This window comes from Diachasma alloeum, unplaced genomic scaffold (assembly GCF_001412515.2).
Source record: "Diachasma alloeum isolate Michigan unplaced genomic scaffold, Dall2.0 Dall_scaffold_00567, whole genome shotgun sequence".
NCBI lineage: Eukaryota > Metazoa > Arthropoda > Insecta > Hymenoptera > Braconidae > Diachasma > Diachasma alloeum.
Genome location: NW_021680699.1, coordinates 78,339 through 95,343, shown reverse-complemented (window position 1 = coordinate 95,343; position 17,005 = coordinate 78,339). Strand labels below are relative to the sequence as shown.

General features: G+C 43.2%; 1 protein-coding gene across 1 annotated transcript; it reads right to left on the bottom strand.

Moving 5' to 3' along the window:
* Window positions 1–345: 345 nt before the first annotated feature.
* Window positions 346–1,884, bottom strand: LOC107043400. The gene has a single exon (XM_015264900.1). It carries the CDS (start codon window positions 1,882–1,884, stop codon window positions 346–348), a length of 1,539 nt encoding a protein of 512 aa, XP_015120386.1.
* Window positions 1,885–17,005: the final 15,121 nt, after the last annotated feature.

Below are 17,005 nucleotides of genomic sequence, written 5' to 3'. Positions count from 1 at the left end.
GAGAGAGAGAGAGAGAGAGAGAGAGAGATTTTATTGCTGTACATTATGTTGTACAAGGTTATGGTGGCAGAACCACACTAGCGGGTATACAGTAAATCGCAGTGAAATCACAGAGTAAACAATACATGCTAATAATAATAGATGCATAGAAAGCAGAGTAAGGTGAGAAGGAGCAATATGCAACGGAAAAAGTAAACTCCGGCGGGTCCTAAACAAACGGGTGAATAGCAAGTGCGAAAAGGTAACGATGACAGAGGAAAGAGTGTAAGAATAAGAAGGGATAGGTAGACTGGGGCAGCAGGGGAAGGGAAAGTGATAAGAGGAGAGCAAATGGTAGGAAAGGCATTAAGGGTTATCCCTCAGATAATTCCGCACAGCTAATTGGAAGGACGACAGTGTGGGAAGGTCCCGCACTGCAGAGGGAATTGAGTTCCATAAATAAGCCGCAGACACGTGGAAGGAGGATCGCATGGCTTCAGTTCTGAAAGCCTTGATCATAAGGGGAGTCACATCACCCCTCACCGGCCGCACGGCTCGACTGGCCACAAAAAACTGAGCCAGATACACCGGCTGACCGAAGCGAAGGATCTTGTAAGTGAGGCACGCAAGGAAGTACTTCCTGCGCACTTCACACGTCGTCCAGCCAAGCCGCAGACGATAAGCGGTGATGTGCTCATCTCTCCTTAGCTCAAAGATGTATCTAACTGTCATATTGATGAGACGCTGAATCACAGTAGCAAGTACACCAGACAGACCATCATACACGAGACAGCAGTAGTCGATCAGAGGAAACACCAAAGCCTGAATGAGGTGTTTATCCAGACCCAGACTGGTACTGGCTCTAAAGAATTGAAGGCGGTACACGACAGAGTGAACCCTCTGCGTCACATGCGCCACATGTCCCTTCCAAGAGAGCTTGTTATCCAGAACCACTGCCAGGCTGCGCACGGAAGTATCAAACGGAATTGCAGAGCCACCAACGTTGACAGACAAACCGGGCAAGGAATAGACATCGTTAACGAAGACATTAGAGCCAAAAATGATGGCTTGCGTCTTCGCCACATTCAGCTTCAGCCGATTTGCATTAATCCAGTCTGTCACACGGTTAGCAGCATTGCTCATGCGGCGAATGGCATCCTCTAACTCCTCACGTGAAAAGGTCAGGTAAATCTGGACATCATCAGCATATATCAGATGCCGAACTCCAGCCCCTAAGTTTACACCAACATCATTAATGAACAGGAGAAATAGCAGAGGACCTACAACATATCCCTGCAGAACTCCCCTGTTCAGATGACAGAAGGATGAACAGCCACTCGCCCCGCCTAGTGTAGCCTGCGAATGACCACCCAGATATGATGCAAGCCACCTCAGTGAAGAAGCTGCGAAGCCGTAGCCTAACAGCTTCCGCAGCAGCAACACATGACACACAGAATCGAACGCCTTGCTGAAATCGAATAACAGCAGTATCGTCAGCTGGCGTCTATCGATACCCGTCCTAATGTCGTTTGTCAGTTTCAATAGCGCCGTCTGCGTCCCATTGAATGGACGAAAACCCGTCTGCAGGGAGTCCAGAATAAATCTCTCAGCAAGGAAGCCGGAGATTTGCTGGGAAGCAAATTTCTTCACCACCTTGGAGAGGAAACAGAGCAAGGCAATCGGTCTGAAGTCATTAAGTGACACAGGGTTTTTCACCTTGCCAAGCGCAACAATAAGGGACCTCCTCCATTCAGAGGGAAAGCAGGACCGAGCGAAAAAGATGTTAAAGAACAGCACTAGATAAGGTGTTAGAATCGGCAGGGCAGCCACAACCACCGTACCTGGAAACCCCATCAGTCCCTTTAGCTTCGGTAGAGAAGTGCCGAACAGCCTTCTGTACCTCATCAGCAGTGACTGGCCTAAAGGAGAAACCCACGGTAGGAGGGATAGCCCTTAGCTCAGCCGAATCCAAGAATCCATCCAGCGAAGGCTCCGTCTCGTCAAAGGACACTCCAGCAAAGCAACGATTCAAGACATCAGGATCGAAATCGGGTGTTGAGTCATTCCCAGTCACCACACCAAGCCGTCTGAGCTCCTTCCAGATCAGCGAAGGGTCAGCGAGAGGCTCCAGCCTTCGCTGGAAGAAAAGTTAACATGCCGCCTCAACCTCACGATGAGCACGATCACGAGCCGTGCGATAGATTAAGAGTGCCTGACGAGAATGAGTACGTTTGTACAGAGAGAGACAGAGAGAGAGACAGCGAGAGAGACAGAGAGAGAGAGAGACAGAGAGAACATCTTGCCCGAGGGTTAATACCTTTTATTCGAGCGAAATTCGAACAAAAATTAAAATAAATTAAAATTCTTCTAATCAAAATATCTCTGGTGTAAATTTTCGACAGTGACACTTAACTCGAGCAGTGTTACCTTATCTCAACTCTCCAAAATTGACCTAAACGAATCGTTTGGTAAATTATTGATTGAAGAATTCCCGAAACAAACCGAGTGGGCTGGAGTTTTTATAAATTCTTTTTCTTTCGGGGAGATATCTAGAGAATTTTTCAATCAGATTGGTTTTTTTGAAGATATATTAAAAATAGAAATGAGGGAAAATACACCTCAAATGGGATCTGACGAGTCGGATGCGACGGTTGTCATTGACGATTTAGGGATGGAGGAATCCAGTGATGGGAATAACCATGAAGTTCTACTCAATAACAATACTCTGCAATATCTTGTCCTGCGATCCATATATTTCAGGGTAACGAGTGATTATCGGCAATTGAGGAGGAACGCGCAGGAGAAATGTCACAGAATTTTATCCCATCGGCCAGTGGAGACAAGGTTGCAGGCGCAGTGATCCCTGACCTCGCTAATTCAACAGGACTGGACGAGTGGAGAAGAGAGAAGGAAAAATCCCTGCAATGTATTCAAGAATGTTCTGCGAACCTGATCAGGAAGTTCTTAGGAGCAGCTTCGCTAAACTGCGAGAGAAGCCTCGATATTCTGAAGGATCGATACTGGAGATATCACCTGCAAATCGCAGGACTCCCCGGAGTGGCCTGGAAACGACGGCGAGGACAGACAATTCGATTTCCCTAGTCCACGCCCCCTTTCAGCGAGAATAGATGACATTCCACCTGAATTGTGCAAAAGGTATCTGTCCCAGCTCAGAGTCGATTATTCGGGCTCAACGAGAGACATCAGGGCATCCCTAAAAGCTGCTCTAGACAGAATTATTCGATCTGCTCAAACAGTAGAACACTAGCAAGGCGAAAGTCGGGAGCAATACGATTCTCCAGACCCTTCAATCATCGACTCGAGAGAAATTTCATACCTCTTGAGAAACTGGCCTAGTTCTTGTAAAGGGCTTTTGATAGCTATCAAGAGCAACTGAGACATGAGAAACCCCAACATCCAGTGGAACGAGCCGTACTCGATTTATCAGCTAGCATAGAAGAACTACAGAGACAGAGGGACTGTTTAGAAAAACCACGGGACCCTAGGAATATTTCTCTGGGATCGCCACAGTGGCGTTTGCCAAACATTAGCCCGATTGGAGCACCTCCAAAACCCAGACGATCGAAAACATTGGATTCTGGAGTACAGGAACCTTCCAGTCCATCCAGCCATGCAGCTCATAGTTTCTGGAACACTGTTCTATCGGAAAATCTTCAACGAGCTCAAACCCAAGGAGCGAGTAGTATCAGAGGAAATCTCCCCAGAGGAGGGGAAATTCCAATACACCACTCAACGCAATTGGGAGGCCATGAGCGACAAGAGAGGTCCACAAGACCCAGAGAAACGCAGAGCGACAGGCAGGAAGTAAGGGTGATTCCGGACGTCACACTCAACGAAACAGAACCACCGAAAAGACTAGAGAGGGGCATGCGAATAGAGAAGAAGCCCAAATACGCAGTTTATGTCATGCAAATTCCCTTCCACAAACATATAATCACCAAAATCATCATACAGTTGCGATACCAAGGGACTCTACAGCGAGGAGAGACCACAGACAGGCTTCCGATGATGACGATAAAGGAAGGAGATCCCCGGAGGGTCAGATGGCCTCAACTCACTCTTCACATAGAACGAGGAGCTATTCGAGGAGAAGGAGACACCAGTCTAGAACGAGGTGAAGGTCTCATTCAAGCAGATCCAGAGGTTCTAAAAGGTTTCACTCCAGACGGCATTACAGGGGATCACACAGACCCTCTTCTAGAAGGCGAAGACGCCAGATGCCTCGTGAAATGTCTACAAACTCTAGAAGTTCGTCATCTGACTCCGACTCAAACCTATCTAACACTGATTCAGATTCTTTGTCATCCCAATCCAGGAGAGGGCACTCTCATCGACATGAGTCACACTGGCGTCCTCGCAGGAGAGATTCCAGATCTAGAAAAAGCTCTACGCGCAGAAGGAGCTTTTCTAGTGACTCCAGTAGGTCTTCAGAGTCTAGACACCGAAGACACAGGAGTGGGAGATGCCACAGACTCAAGAAAACAGAGAGATAGCGGGAACGTAGCTCGGAAATGGAAAATTTCATTTTCGGGGGACGCTCGGTGGCTTGGCGCAGTGGATAAGTACGTTGCCTCATGTGCGAAAAGTTCCGAGTTCCAAACCCGGCCGGATAGAATGGTGAGATCTAACCATTTAAAGTCTTGATCATCATCGCAGCATACCCTAACCGGATCGAAGCGATGTAAAATAACGATAAAAAAAAATTTCGGGGGAGACAAATGAATCCCCTCAACAGTTCATGGATCGGTTGGGGGAGAAATTGTCGAACTGGAAGTATCAGAGGCGATGCCGGCCTGGAAGTACTCCCTGAAGTATTTTCTGTTCGTACACTACAATGGCATGGCATCAACAAGAAAAGCTGGACGAATTGGCTTGATTTCACCAAGGCTTTTGACCGCTGGTATGACACGAGAACAAATGATGAAGATGTCGAAGAAGACATTTGACAGAGAAATCAGGGGCATAAAGAGGAGGCCAAAGATTATTTCGTATGTCTTCAAGGGCTTTACGATTGCCTCAAGCACAAGAAGCCAGAGAAGAGCCTTGTGAAAAGGGCTTACAGAGGACTCAGGCCAGAGTATTGGAATTTCCTGGACAAATACCACTTCAAGACCTTCGATAAGCTGGCTGATAAAGCGACAAGAATCAAAGAATGATGGGAAAGAGCAAAACGTCATCGATCTCCACCTCGTAAAAGAAACTGCAAAGGAGTTCGCATACAAGGCCTCAAAGAGTAAGGATGCAAAACCTGACTCTAAATCCTCTCAAATAGTAGCAACAGCTGACAAGAAAGGTGAAGAAAATCGATCAACCAAGGCCGCCTCAAACTCAAAGGATTCTGCAGATATTCAGATGGCAAACTCGAGCCAGGAGAGCGCCTCTGTACCAGGTCCAGCAAAACCCAAGAAGAAAAAAAATTAAAAAAAGACACTGTAGCAGTGGCAACAACTGCAAGTACAAGAGGCACAGGAAATTCAGGAGCACCACTAAATGCTCCTCGAAATCAACCAGTGCACTCACTGGCTCAACAGCAGGTGATCCAAGCTGCAGCAAATCAGCAGGGAAGCGCCAGTACACCCATTAAGCCTGCAAACAGCGATTTCAGACCCATAAGGTTCCCTCTGTTGTGCACAAACTGTGGACAAGCTGAACACATCCACAGCAATTGTGAGAATGCCAGAGTGGACCTGTGCACTACCTGTGGGAGAATTGGAGTATTGAGAAATACGTGTAGCTCCTGGCAGTCAAAAAACGGGGATCAGAACCGACAGTAGGGGTCAAGTCAGGTTCTTTCGTCCCCCGAGACCCCATGAGCAACGATCAGAGCGAAAATTCATTAAATTTTTCATCTCCAACGTATTCGTCAATTCCACAGCCCTAGAGCAGGAATAGCAGATATCGTACTAAACTCCAGCGAATAGATACCGGAATTATGGAGGTCGGCGACTCCACAACGTTTAAGGACCAGTAGAAAACCCACCAATGAACAGCGTGGTGAGTAATAGACCCTGCAGTGGCTGGAGATCGCCTGATAGATCCACTGAAGGAGACATCAACACTCTGACACATGACTTACCGACCCAGAGCAACAGCGGTCCTTCACCTCCTGTGGTTCAACCAAGCCCGTCACAAAGAGTGGAATCGATCCTGAATAGAATCAACAGAGAATTTGTGGAACTAATGGTCAAAGAAGAAACCAAGAAATCGCCAGACATATTTCAGGTAATGCACAAGCTAGTGGCACCTGAGGAGGCGAGAAGGCATCCTAAAATTATAGAAGCTCTCTAAAAACTGGCATATTTCCCGGTTCCTCCAGAAGAATGGCACAGAGATCAGTCGAGAATTCGAATCATAATACCAAGACTGGGACTGTTGCTCCAGTATCCAGCATTCTGATCCTCCGATACTGGAGCAACAGTCTCAGTCTTGGGAAGTTGGCAGCAAGTTCATCAGAGAATTGAAATTACCTTTCAAGGAATCCAGACCTAACAAAAATAACTTTATCAGCATGGCTAATGAAACCCAAGAGAGAATTTTGGGAGAAGCTCTCATCCCAATGGACGTAAACGGCATAGCTCCGTGGTTTCCGGTGATTATTGTCAGGACACTGAAAACCAGATTCATCCTAGGAATGCATTTTATCACGAGCTTTAGAATTAATCTCGTTGGACACCGAAGGACCTGGGCCCTAGAATAAGTTTGGATAGAACATACCAACACAGCCCTAATTGTTCAGGCGGCTCCAGACCTTATAACGGTTGGAGATTGTTACACCGTTGTCATCCAGGAGCTAACAGAAGATCAAGAGAATCAACTCAAAAATCTTCTGGAGGAACTAACTCCAACAATGCCCAACGACATGAGTCAACCAGTGACAATCACTGAGTACCTGTTTAAAGCACAAATGGGGGCAGCTGTCCATCTGAGAGCAAACAGACGCCCCCCGAAGGTTCAAGAGGCTTTACATACTGAAGTGCTCAAACTAGAAGCAGCTGGTATTCTGGAAAGATATGAAAGCCCCTGGGCAAGTCGACCAGTGATGATACCAAAAGCAGGAGGTACTTGGAGGCTCTGTATTGATTATAGTAAAGTCAACAGCCTCACAGTAAAAGATGCCTATCCACTCCCACGAGTGGATCGCATCTTGGATCATCTACATCAGGCACACTATATTACAACACTGGATTTCAGTGCTGCCTATCACAACTCTCATAGCTAATCCCATCATCACATAATTCACCGAACCAAATGTTTCAAAACATTTGGTCTAATGAATCACATAATTCACTGGACCAAATGTTTTGAAACATTTGGTTCGGTGAATTATGTGATGTCAGCAAGAGGAAGGAGAGGGTGCTCACACCCTCGCGTCCTGAAGGTGGCTGGAGGAGTATGGAGAATCCCTTAGAAAGAATCTCCCCCCCACTCGCAAACGAAATTTTTGCCGTGGAGGAAGGTCCGAGGCTCCCACAGAGGAAGGATGTAGACAAGAGTGACTAGGAAGCAATTGCTTTCGTGATCTCACCTGATGAGCCAGCATGGCTCTCCAGCGACGATGACTATGCTACCCTCCCTACTGAACAACCTGGGGAGAATTCAGGGGGCTGTCTCTAAGTGATCAGCGAGAGGACTGTCAAATCTCTTTCAGAGCAGACTCAGCAAGATTCGCTATGATTGAGACCAGCGCCCTGGCAGAATCCAGCAGCGAGCTAAAAATCGAAGAGAACAGCCAAGTCCAGATGAAGGAAGTCTCTTAACATAAAATTTGCGTTCAAAATGGACTAATACTGTACCGGAAATTATTTTGAAAGAATAAATTATAATATATAACGCTGAAATCTTAACATGAAACGTTTTAATTTTCGAAAAATATCAAGGACTATTTAATACTCCAATGATTAAAACCAGTGGTGTCCACCTCGAAATTTAATCGATAGGGACCGTGTTTATTCGAGAAAAGTAACGGGTACCTATGTGATTGCCTTGGTGTTGATAGAAATTTTAATAGTCACAATATCAACTTTATTTAAGTTTATAAATAGCTACTAGGAGGTGTAGCGGAGTTTGGTGTCTGAGGGAGCAGACGGAGTGTTGGTTTTTGTACTCGATTGTAATTCACACTGTGGAAAATATTAAATGATCTTCGAAAAATTATCCGGAGTGTCCTGTTAGTGAGTGGGGTGTATTGGTTCTTCGTTGAGGCCGATGCACCACTGCGTTCACGTCGCGGCCTCGAGTAACGCGAAATGTGGTGATCTCAGTTGTTTGATTCTTTTGAAGAGTTGGTATTAGGATCGAAGTGTCTAATTAATTTGGTTACCGTGCAGGATTGGGAAGTTTCTGGATATTTGGTTTGACGTTGTTTGAAGATTGAGAGGTTCGAGCTCCTACATGTCGACTTAAAGAGAATTCTACTATCCGCCCTTAGGTTTCTACAAGGCATCGTGAAGGGTTTAGACACCAAGAAACCCATCAGGTTATCTAAAATTGTGATATACTGAACAAATTTTAATTTATTAATTATGTAATAATAAAGTCACGCCTGCTGCAGTTTTACGGAGATGTCCTCCCCCCCCTAAAGAGCGACTTCTGCAGGCAATGCATGAGACAGGGGGTGACCACTAACGAGTGCCAGGGACCATACACAGACATGCTGTATCTGTGGAAGGAGGGGCTAGCCCCAAAACCGGTTTCCATGAAGCCCACTCGTCGTGGAAGTCAAGAGACCGAGAATAAGGCAAAGCCGAACCAGCAAACAAACCCAGCAAAAGTTTTCCTATTAAGTTCAGCCCCCCACACCACTCAGTCACTAAATGATTATTGTAAATCCGGCCGGTAGAAAAAGCACAACCACTCGCTAACGTTGAAAATTTACATGAGGAATCTTTCCGTTTTAATAATACAACTAATTATTTTTTATGAGCTGACTGTTCAAGTGGGAGATACTCAATCCTTCCCCGCGAACGAAAGCTTTAGTGGGAGGCTGTGACGTGGCGCAGACACGTCGACAACAATTAAGTAATTGTTGACGATTTTTAAACATTGCGTGCGCTGAGTGGGTCGACACATTTTACCCACTCTCGGTATCTTGGTTACCCCGGGTGGTAACAGTAGTCTCGGGGATAAATAACGCTGTCCAGCAAGGGATCAGCAACCCCTGATCCCTACCGAGTGAAAAATTCGAACCGGCCGGTTTGCATAGGCATTCGCATTTTCGTATTATTGAAAAAGTGAGGTGTTCCCGGACTGAGAAATTTTCTTTGAAATAAAAAGTATAAGATTAAACCGGCAACGTGTAAGGAGTTATATTGAAGACCTAGGGACTCATCCCGGTAGCACGAGCAATCATCCAGCGAGGATATCTCCGTTCTAGTGGACAGGAAGGATTAACTGGCTGCTCGGAGGAATTTGGACTCCAGAAGGTGATTCGCAGTTCAGCGAGTCGCCGTTGGTTTTCAATTACCCCTTTGACTATAAAGGACATAAGGTAGGAGAGTTATTTCACTGACTTGCTGTCGTTCTTTTCCGGGTTGCCGGCTCACGTCCCCTGCTCTGGGGGTTACACGTCGCCTGGAATTACGAATTCTTGTTTTCCCCCTGGACGCAAAGGTTGTCAGGGTCGCATATTCAATTCGTTGTGGGAAGAGTTACTTTAGGGAGAATTCATTCATTACCACCCCCTTGGGATTTTAGATCTTCCGATTACTAGTCGAGGTGTCAAATTAATTATTTTTCAGTTTATTAAATTAGCAAGTAGTCAAGAGACTCCTGGTGCCCAATGTCCCGCTGAGCCCGCTAAGTGGGTTCGCTGTTACTAAAAGTTTTACTGAATTACAGTAAATTTCTGAAGTCTATTTTGAGATACTATTTTAATTATTTTTTACCCCCTGTGTAATATGCTACGGGGACTCTACCGCCCCAGATACCCTCGTGCACGTTACAATATTAATTGACATATTTTTATTGTATACGAGTGGCTACGCGCCCTGCTCACTCCATTCGCGAACCCCCATATGACTTACATATAACCCCCACGTGATCCCCATATAGCCCCACATGACCCCCATGATCCTTATTTTGACCCCATGGCCGTTATCTGCCTCTCGTCACACTTATTCTGAGCCCCATTATAACTCTCGTGAACTTTATTTTAACCCGCATGACTCTTAATTTTTTGGTCTCAATTTGAAGGACCAAATTTTTATCACCAGAAATCGATTTGGATTTTTATAATATAGAGAAACCCCAAATCTCTTCATCAACAGGGATGAAGCAGGGATGAAACCCCCAACAAAGCATGCTCTCCTTCAATTATTACTAAAAAAGCTACAATCAGATGGTGATTTTATATTTTTTTGGAAAGAAAACTGTAAACGCATAGAATATATACACAAATATTAATTGAATATACTAGCATAATATGTGAAATACCCATTTAAAGTATTATCATTTATTAACGAAACCCAAAAAATGATTTATAACTGGATTTCTAGTAAAAAGGATACGAAATTTGTCATTTTTTTGTCAGTAGGGTGTAGGCAAAAAATGGAAGTTTTCTTCGCGTTGATATCATTGACTTCCGGATGGATGCCACGTTTGGTTTCCGCGTTGCGCCGACGTTTCGCAAACATTCCAGTCTGCATCTTTAGGGCTACGAGCTCCAATTCTGAGCTCCGATGTCTGGGGATAGTCCTTATATGGCCTCCCCTGCGATGGTCGACGGTGTGAGGAGGGGGGGGGGGTAAACAACCTTTTTTATTGATCAGCTGACTAATTGAAAATCCGGGAGGACGGTTTTCCATATAGAGTTCATTTGTTATCCTCTGTCCCTGTTAAGGTTGTTAGGCTTTTTATGGATCTCCAGACCCTCTCGATATTTTCTTTCGAAATATCCTTGAGATTTGGCTAACATTCTTGATTGATTATACTGGATAGTATGTCCAAAGCCTATCCAATATTCAGTCAGGGCAAATTGTTCTATGCGACCGTATTTGGAATACCGCTGATGTTCCTTGATCCGTGTACTGATTTTCTTCCAGGTTTCGACAATGTACACTTTGCCGCATGAGCAGGAAATCTCGTACACTTCTGGTGTGCTCAAGAGTGGTGTTGGATTTTTCCCACTTGGCAGCATCTGAACGATCTTCTTTGGGGGTTGGAAAATCGTTTGGATATTATGTTTACCGAGTTCTTTACTTATGCGGTCCGTTCTACCTCTCAGATTAGGGAGGAGGCCCACTTTAGGTATTTCCTGGTTTTCTTCAGGATTAGTTTCCTCTTGGAGAGATAAGAGCTTGCTCCGTAACTTCTGCTCAATCTTTCGAATTTGTTGGATGCTACATCCATTCTTCATTAGAGTCGTCTCATTAGGGACCTAATGACGAAGTTTTTCTGGGAGGGATGATGATGGAGGTAACCTTGAGATACCTATCTGCGTGGGTAGGCTTGCGATAGACCTCGTGGTCTAGAGTGCCATCCTGGTTGCGTCAAACCAAAACATCTAGAAATGGGAGACATCCGTCTTGTTCAATTTCCATGGTGAACTTGATGCTCGTATGCTGAGAAATCAAGAACTCCAAGAAACGGTTTAGACCAGTCTTCCCATGTGGCCAGATGACGAAAGTATCGTCCACATACCTGAACCATACGGTAGTTTTCAGTGGTGCTGACTTCAATACTTCGTTCTCAAAGTGTTCCATGAATATATTTGCAATGATCGGGAGATGGGAGATCCCATTGCTGCTCCCGATTTTTGCTCATAGTACTCTCCTTTGAACTGGAAGAGATGTTCTTAGATTTCTTGATGATTTCCAAAGTTTCTGGGATTGGGACATTTGTGAAGAGGGATTCCACATAAAAACTCACTAGAATATCATCTGGAGAAGTCCTGAGGTTTCTCAGTTTATTGACGAAATCCAGTGAGTTCTGAATGCATGAACCATTCAAGCCAGCCAACTTTTAGAGTGGTTTCGTAAGAAACTTGGCTAGTTGGTAAGTTCGCGGTCCAATGTTACTGACAATTGGACGGAGAGGAACAGACTCGTTATGGATTTTGGGGAGTCCATAGAGTCTGGGGGGAAAGGATTCTTTAGGAGTGAGTACTTTCCTAAGATCGACCGAGAGACCAGCCTTCCTCAGGAGATCAGCAGTTTTTTCCGCAATTGTACGAGTTGGATCGTTCCTGAGTTTAGTGTAAACTCTGGAGTCACCCAACATCGCACTGAGTTTTCCGGAGTAGTCGTCCTTCTCCATAACCACCGTGCCATTGCTTTTGTCCTTTGACAGAATAATGATATCATTATTCTCCTTTAGACTATGCAATGCAAGACGTTCCTCCCTGGTGATATTGTCACTAGGGGGAGTGGCCTTGTGGAATGTTGGACAACTGCCTCCGGATTTCCGATGTTTCGATCCAACTGATGATTTCTTCAGTAGGAATTTTCCTAGAGGCAACAGCGAAGTTCTGACCTTCTGTTCATGCGGAAAAGTGTACATTGGAGAAACTGGGAGGAAGATCAGTACACGGATCAAGGAACACCAGCGACGAACACTGGATGGATTTTGGACATACTATTCATTATGATCAAGCAAGAATGTCGGCCAAATCTCAAGAATATTTGGAAAGGAAATATTGAGAGGGCCTGGAGATCCATAAAAACCCTAACAACTTCAACAGAGACAGAGGATATCAAGTGAACACTATTTGGAAAACCGTCCTCCCAGTTTTTTTTAATTGATCAGCTGACCAATTAAAAATGATTGTCTACCCCTCCCCCCCTGTGGCGCCTCGTTACATCTTAACACGCAAACACTGGCTAACGATGAGCACAGGCATTTGCTGTCTCACTCGCACCTTCAGTGCCACGCGTATTCTTTTCTGATTCATCAAATCGTAAGGATATTCGACAGCCTCTCCGACACCTTTCCGTGCGAATATAATTTAGTCTAAGAATACAGCTCGTATCGCACATTTGATCGGATCATATTATTTTCTCTTCACTTTTGTATTAATTTGACGCGGATAATAAATCTCTAATTATTAGTTTAATTGTATTTGTTAGTTGATTGTTACCTTCCCAACCACACACCTTTATCCCTACACCCCCCCCCTCCACCATCACACACCGCCCCATCATCGCAGGGGAGGGCGTAGAAGGACTATGACCCTACACATCGGAGCTCAGAATCGAAGCTCATAGCTCTGAAGATGCAGACTGTAATGTTTGCGAAACGTCGGCGCAACGCTGAAACCAAATGCGGCATCCATCCGGAAGTCAATGATACCAACAATCATGGCCGCGAAAGCCTCAAAACTATGATTCATAATTTTTTCTAAATAGAAATTATTGTAAAGAAAATAAATAAAAAGATGTCACATGAATGTTGATATAATTCTGTTTTTTCCAGAAATTATTCAGTTTTTTAGAACACTTCGGCGGCTAAAAAACATTTAAAAGAGACCATTTTCGGGCGATAAAACTGGCAGGAATGCAAATAAAAATCTGAAAATTCGGATGGCATATTTTATCACGATAAGCAACAGAAAAAAATGCCCATTCCAAATTCATTGGGGGCATTTTCACCATATTTATTTCGCTAGACTTTTTAGTTTTTAGGATTTCGCGAATATCTCAGAAACTAGTATACAATTATAGAAGCAAGTACTAAAACAATTTCTGCAGATCCTCGAATTTGTTTTTTTTAAGGCATTTTAAACCCTTTGGTTTACTCCGCCATCTACCCTCTACCTAACCTTGCGGCTGTGGCCAACTTGCTACACTGTACCGCATTTGCTCTCGCGAGAGACGGAGGAAACTACAGAAAACCTCCGTCGGTACAGTCGATTCCTCTATTAGAAACCTCCCGCTCATAAAGAGCCGAGGTGAGACGGACCCCACCAGAATCCGCCCCAGGCGAGCCCCTTAACACTCTTGACCGGAAGTTAAGGGTCCCTCCCACTCGGGATCCGAAGCCCAGCCCCCCTTTCGGGCCCCCAACCCCTGTTTCCAGAAATTAACAAAACCGATCGGATTGGGATTCGAACCCACGACCTCCTAGTGGCCAAGCCGAACTTAACGATTTAGCCACCGCGACCATTGGACGTCGGTAGATCCTAGAATTCTTTATAAAAAATAGTAGCTCATGAAAATTTCATCATGTTGCATAGATTTCGACATATTTATGAAACACAGATTTGCAAATGCAATTTCCACAGCTTGATTTGGAGAGACATTTGATTTTTTTCCTTCATTACCAATTCCGTTAAGATCTTTGAAAAAAATGAGTTCAGAAGATAATATGAGGTTGAAATATTAACTGAGAATCGATAATATCAAAGAAATGAAATTATCTAGGAGATCCCTTAACCCCATTATATTTGTTTTTGTGATACCTATTTTGTGGTAAAGGTTCGCTTTTGTGCACTCGTGCACGAAAACAACCATATTACCCCTACTGTTCCGAACAGTGAACTCGGCAGGTAAGACAAATAGAATGTGTTACACGTGTGTGCGAAAAAGTGGAAACTTACGCACTAGTAACACAATATATTATTCGGTGACTTTTTTCAAGGACAATGCATATCCAATTTTCTCATTTTTTCAAGTTATATCCTTTGTTTAAATTGTCTGGCGTTATTTTGAGAGGGATTTCAGTTACATAATAATAAATTATCCTAAATTCACCTAATCTTCCAGCGGCTGCCGAGTACTCCAAACGAGTCAACTGTCACTCGGTGAGCGATATTGCCCTCACAGTGAGCGGTATTAGAATCCCTTCCCGAGCGGAATTACCCAAAAATGCAGAGGCTGATTAAATAGCGAATAATAAATAATAGACATTTTTTTTGCTATTGAAAAGGTCCTAATTGATGCATAAATGTACCACGAATATATATTTTGCAGTCCATTCAACGGGAGACAAATTAAAAATTTGAAAAAGCTTAAATTCTGGGGGCGATATTTTATGAATTCGGTAGAAAAACCTTCGATTTTATTTTTTAATCATCTTTCTACGGAAGAAAACTGAAACTTTCTCTCAACGACGTTCAGGAGAGAAGTAGAATATTTGAAAAGTGCAGCCAATTTCATGAATTTTTTTTCACATATTGTTCAATCCATTCAGGCACCTCTTGCAAAATTTCAGAAACCCCAGGTTCAGGACAACAATAAAAACGAATTCTAAATTTGCTACCTTTACACGAGGTTAAAGGGAGCATCGATAACTCGTACATTTTCCCTATATTATCGACCAGTCAGCAATGTGGAAAAAATACTGAAATTATCGATGACCCATTTAACCTTATGTACAAGCAGCATCTTTAAAATTAATTTTTATTGTCCTGAACCCGGGATTTCTAAAATTTTGCAAGGGGTGCCTGAATGGATTAAATAATATGTGAAAAAAATTTCATAAAATTGGTTGCATTTCTCGAATATCCTACTCCTTCCTCGTTTGAACATCGTTCAAATTACTTCTTGTTATTGAAGATTTGCGTAATAAAAAAAATTTCTCAGCCAATCATGAGAAACGCGGGTGGGTGTCTGTACCGCTCAGTGGGTACAGGCACCACCTCCCCTATACACGGTCACGGCCTGGAGTTTTCGAATAAAAATTTTAAAAACTCACTACTGTTAATATTTTTAATGGATATTTATTGATAGGACTTTTAGACATTTTCAAATGAGATGCCAAATTTTTTCAAATTTTTCTGAGGCTTTACTGCAATGCGATTTAGAAAATCGGAAAAAGAGCGGCGCGAGGCTCTTAGCACGATCAACGGAGTGTTGACCCTTGAGTGGTCGCACAATACACGGAGAAAAATATTCAATAAAAAATTACGTATCTTTTTCGTAATTCCAGAGCTCAATGTGGTTTTCGGAAATTTTACGGAACCGTCACGTAATTTTTATCTAAAATCACTGAATTTCTCCAAAGCGTTTTATAATTTGTACCTGAATCTCCTGTAAAAAATTACAATACCGCCACTCACATTTTCTGAGTCGATTCCGTAATCGATGAGCGAACTGTGAATTCCGTAGTTTTTACTGAACATTTCTCTCCGAGTAAGGGAATCGTAGCGTTTTTTCGCTTTTTTTCTTACATGAAAATCCCGTAAATGAAAAATTTAGAAAAATTTGTATTTCTATTTTCAACTAAATCGAATGCATTGACAACTTTTTTTGGTCGATACTCGCACCAATCAATTATTAAAATCTTTTGCAAACTCGACACATAGAAAATCTCCGTGTTAAACCTCTAAATGCCCAAAATTTGTACCTAATGAAATCGAATTCTAGGATTATCGGTCGACTATTCTTCTTTAATATCCTCATTTCCTGTCGATTTAAGGTTCGAAATCACAAAATCGCAAAATACACGGAGCTGCGAATCGCTCGCCGTGTGATCAGTAACGTTCGATGGAAAGCTGCGACCACTCAACGATTAAAGTAACGATTTTTTATGAGATTTGTAAAACTGCGGGTATGAAGTGGTTCATCTGTTTGGTTTATTCATATGCCTGTAGCCAGCGTGGGGGCTATTCTGGATTATTTAGGTTCAAGGTTTAAAAAGTGAACTCTCAAGAGTAGGTTATCGGAATTTGAGTAGGGATATAATCTGGACCATAACTGAGGCATTATGATCTAGAACATTCAAGACTTCTTGAGAATTTTGAAAAACAATCATTATACAATCTTTTTCTTTTTAGTTATGAAAAATTTCTTTCCAATTTTCAACGTTTCCTTTTTGGGAAATTTTGTTTTTTAGAAATATCGGAGCAAATGTAGCCTCTTTTGTAATGAATCCCTAAAAATTCTCGAGTCTTTATTTAGAAAATTCAACAAATACCGGCTCTATTTTTGAAAATTTGACGAAAATATGAGAAAATGCGAGACTTCCCCCAAAAATTTGAGAACATTGTTGGGTTTACTAAAACATTTAAAAAAATTAGGAGTTGCATGAAAAAAAAAAAATAATTGAAATTTTTTATACTATTAATTTCTCC

Coding starts and splice junctions, on each gene's coding strand:
- LOC107043400 (XM_015264900.1), bottom strand. CDS start 1,884: ATGAGGTACAGAAGGCTGTTCGGCACTTCTCTACCGAAGCTAAAGGGA.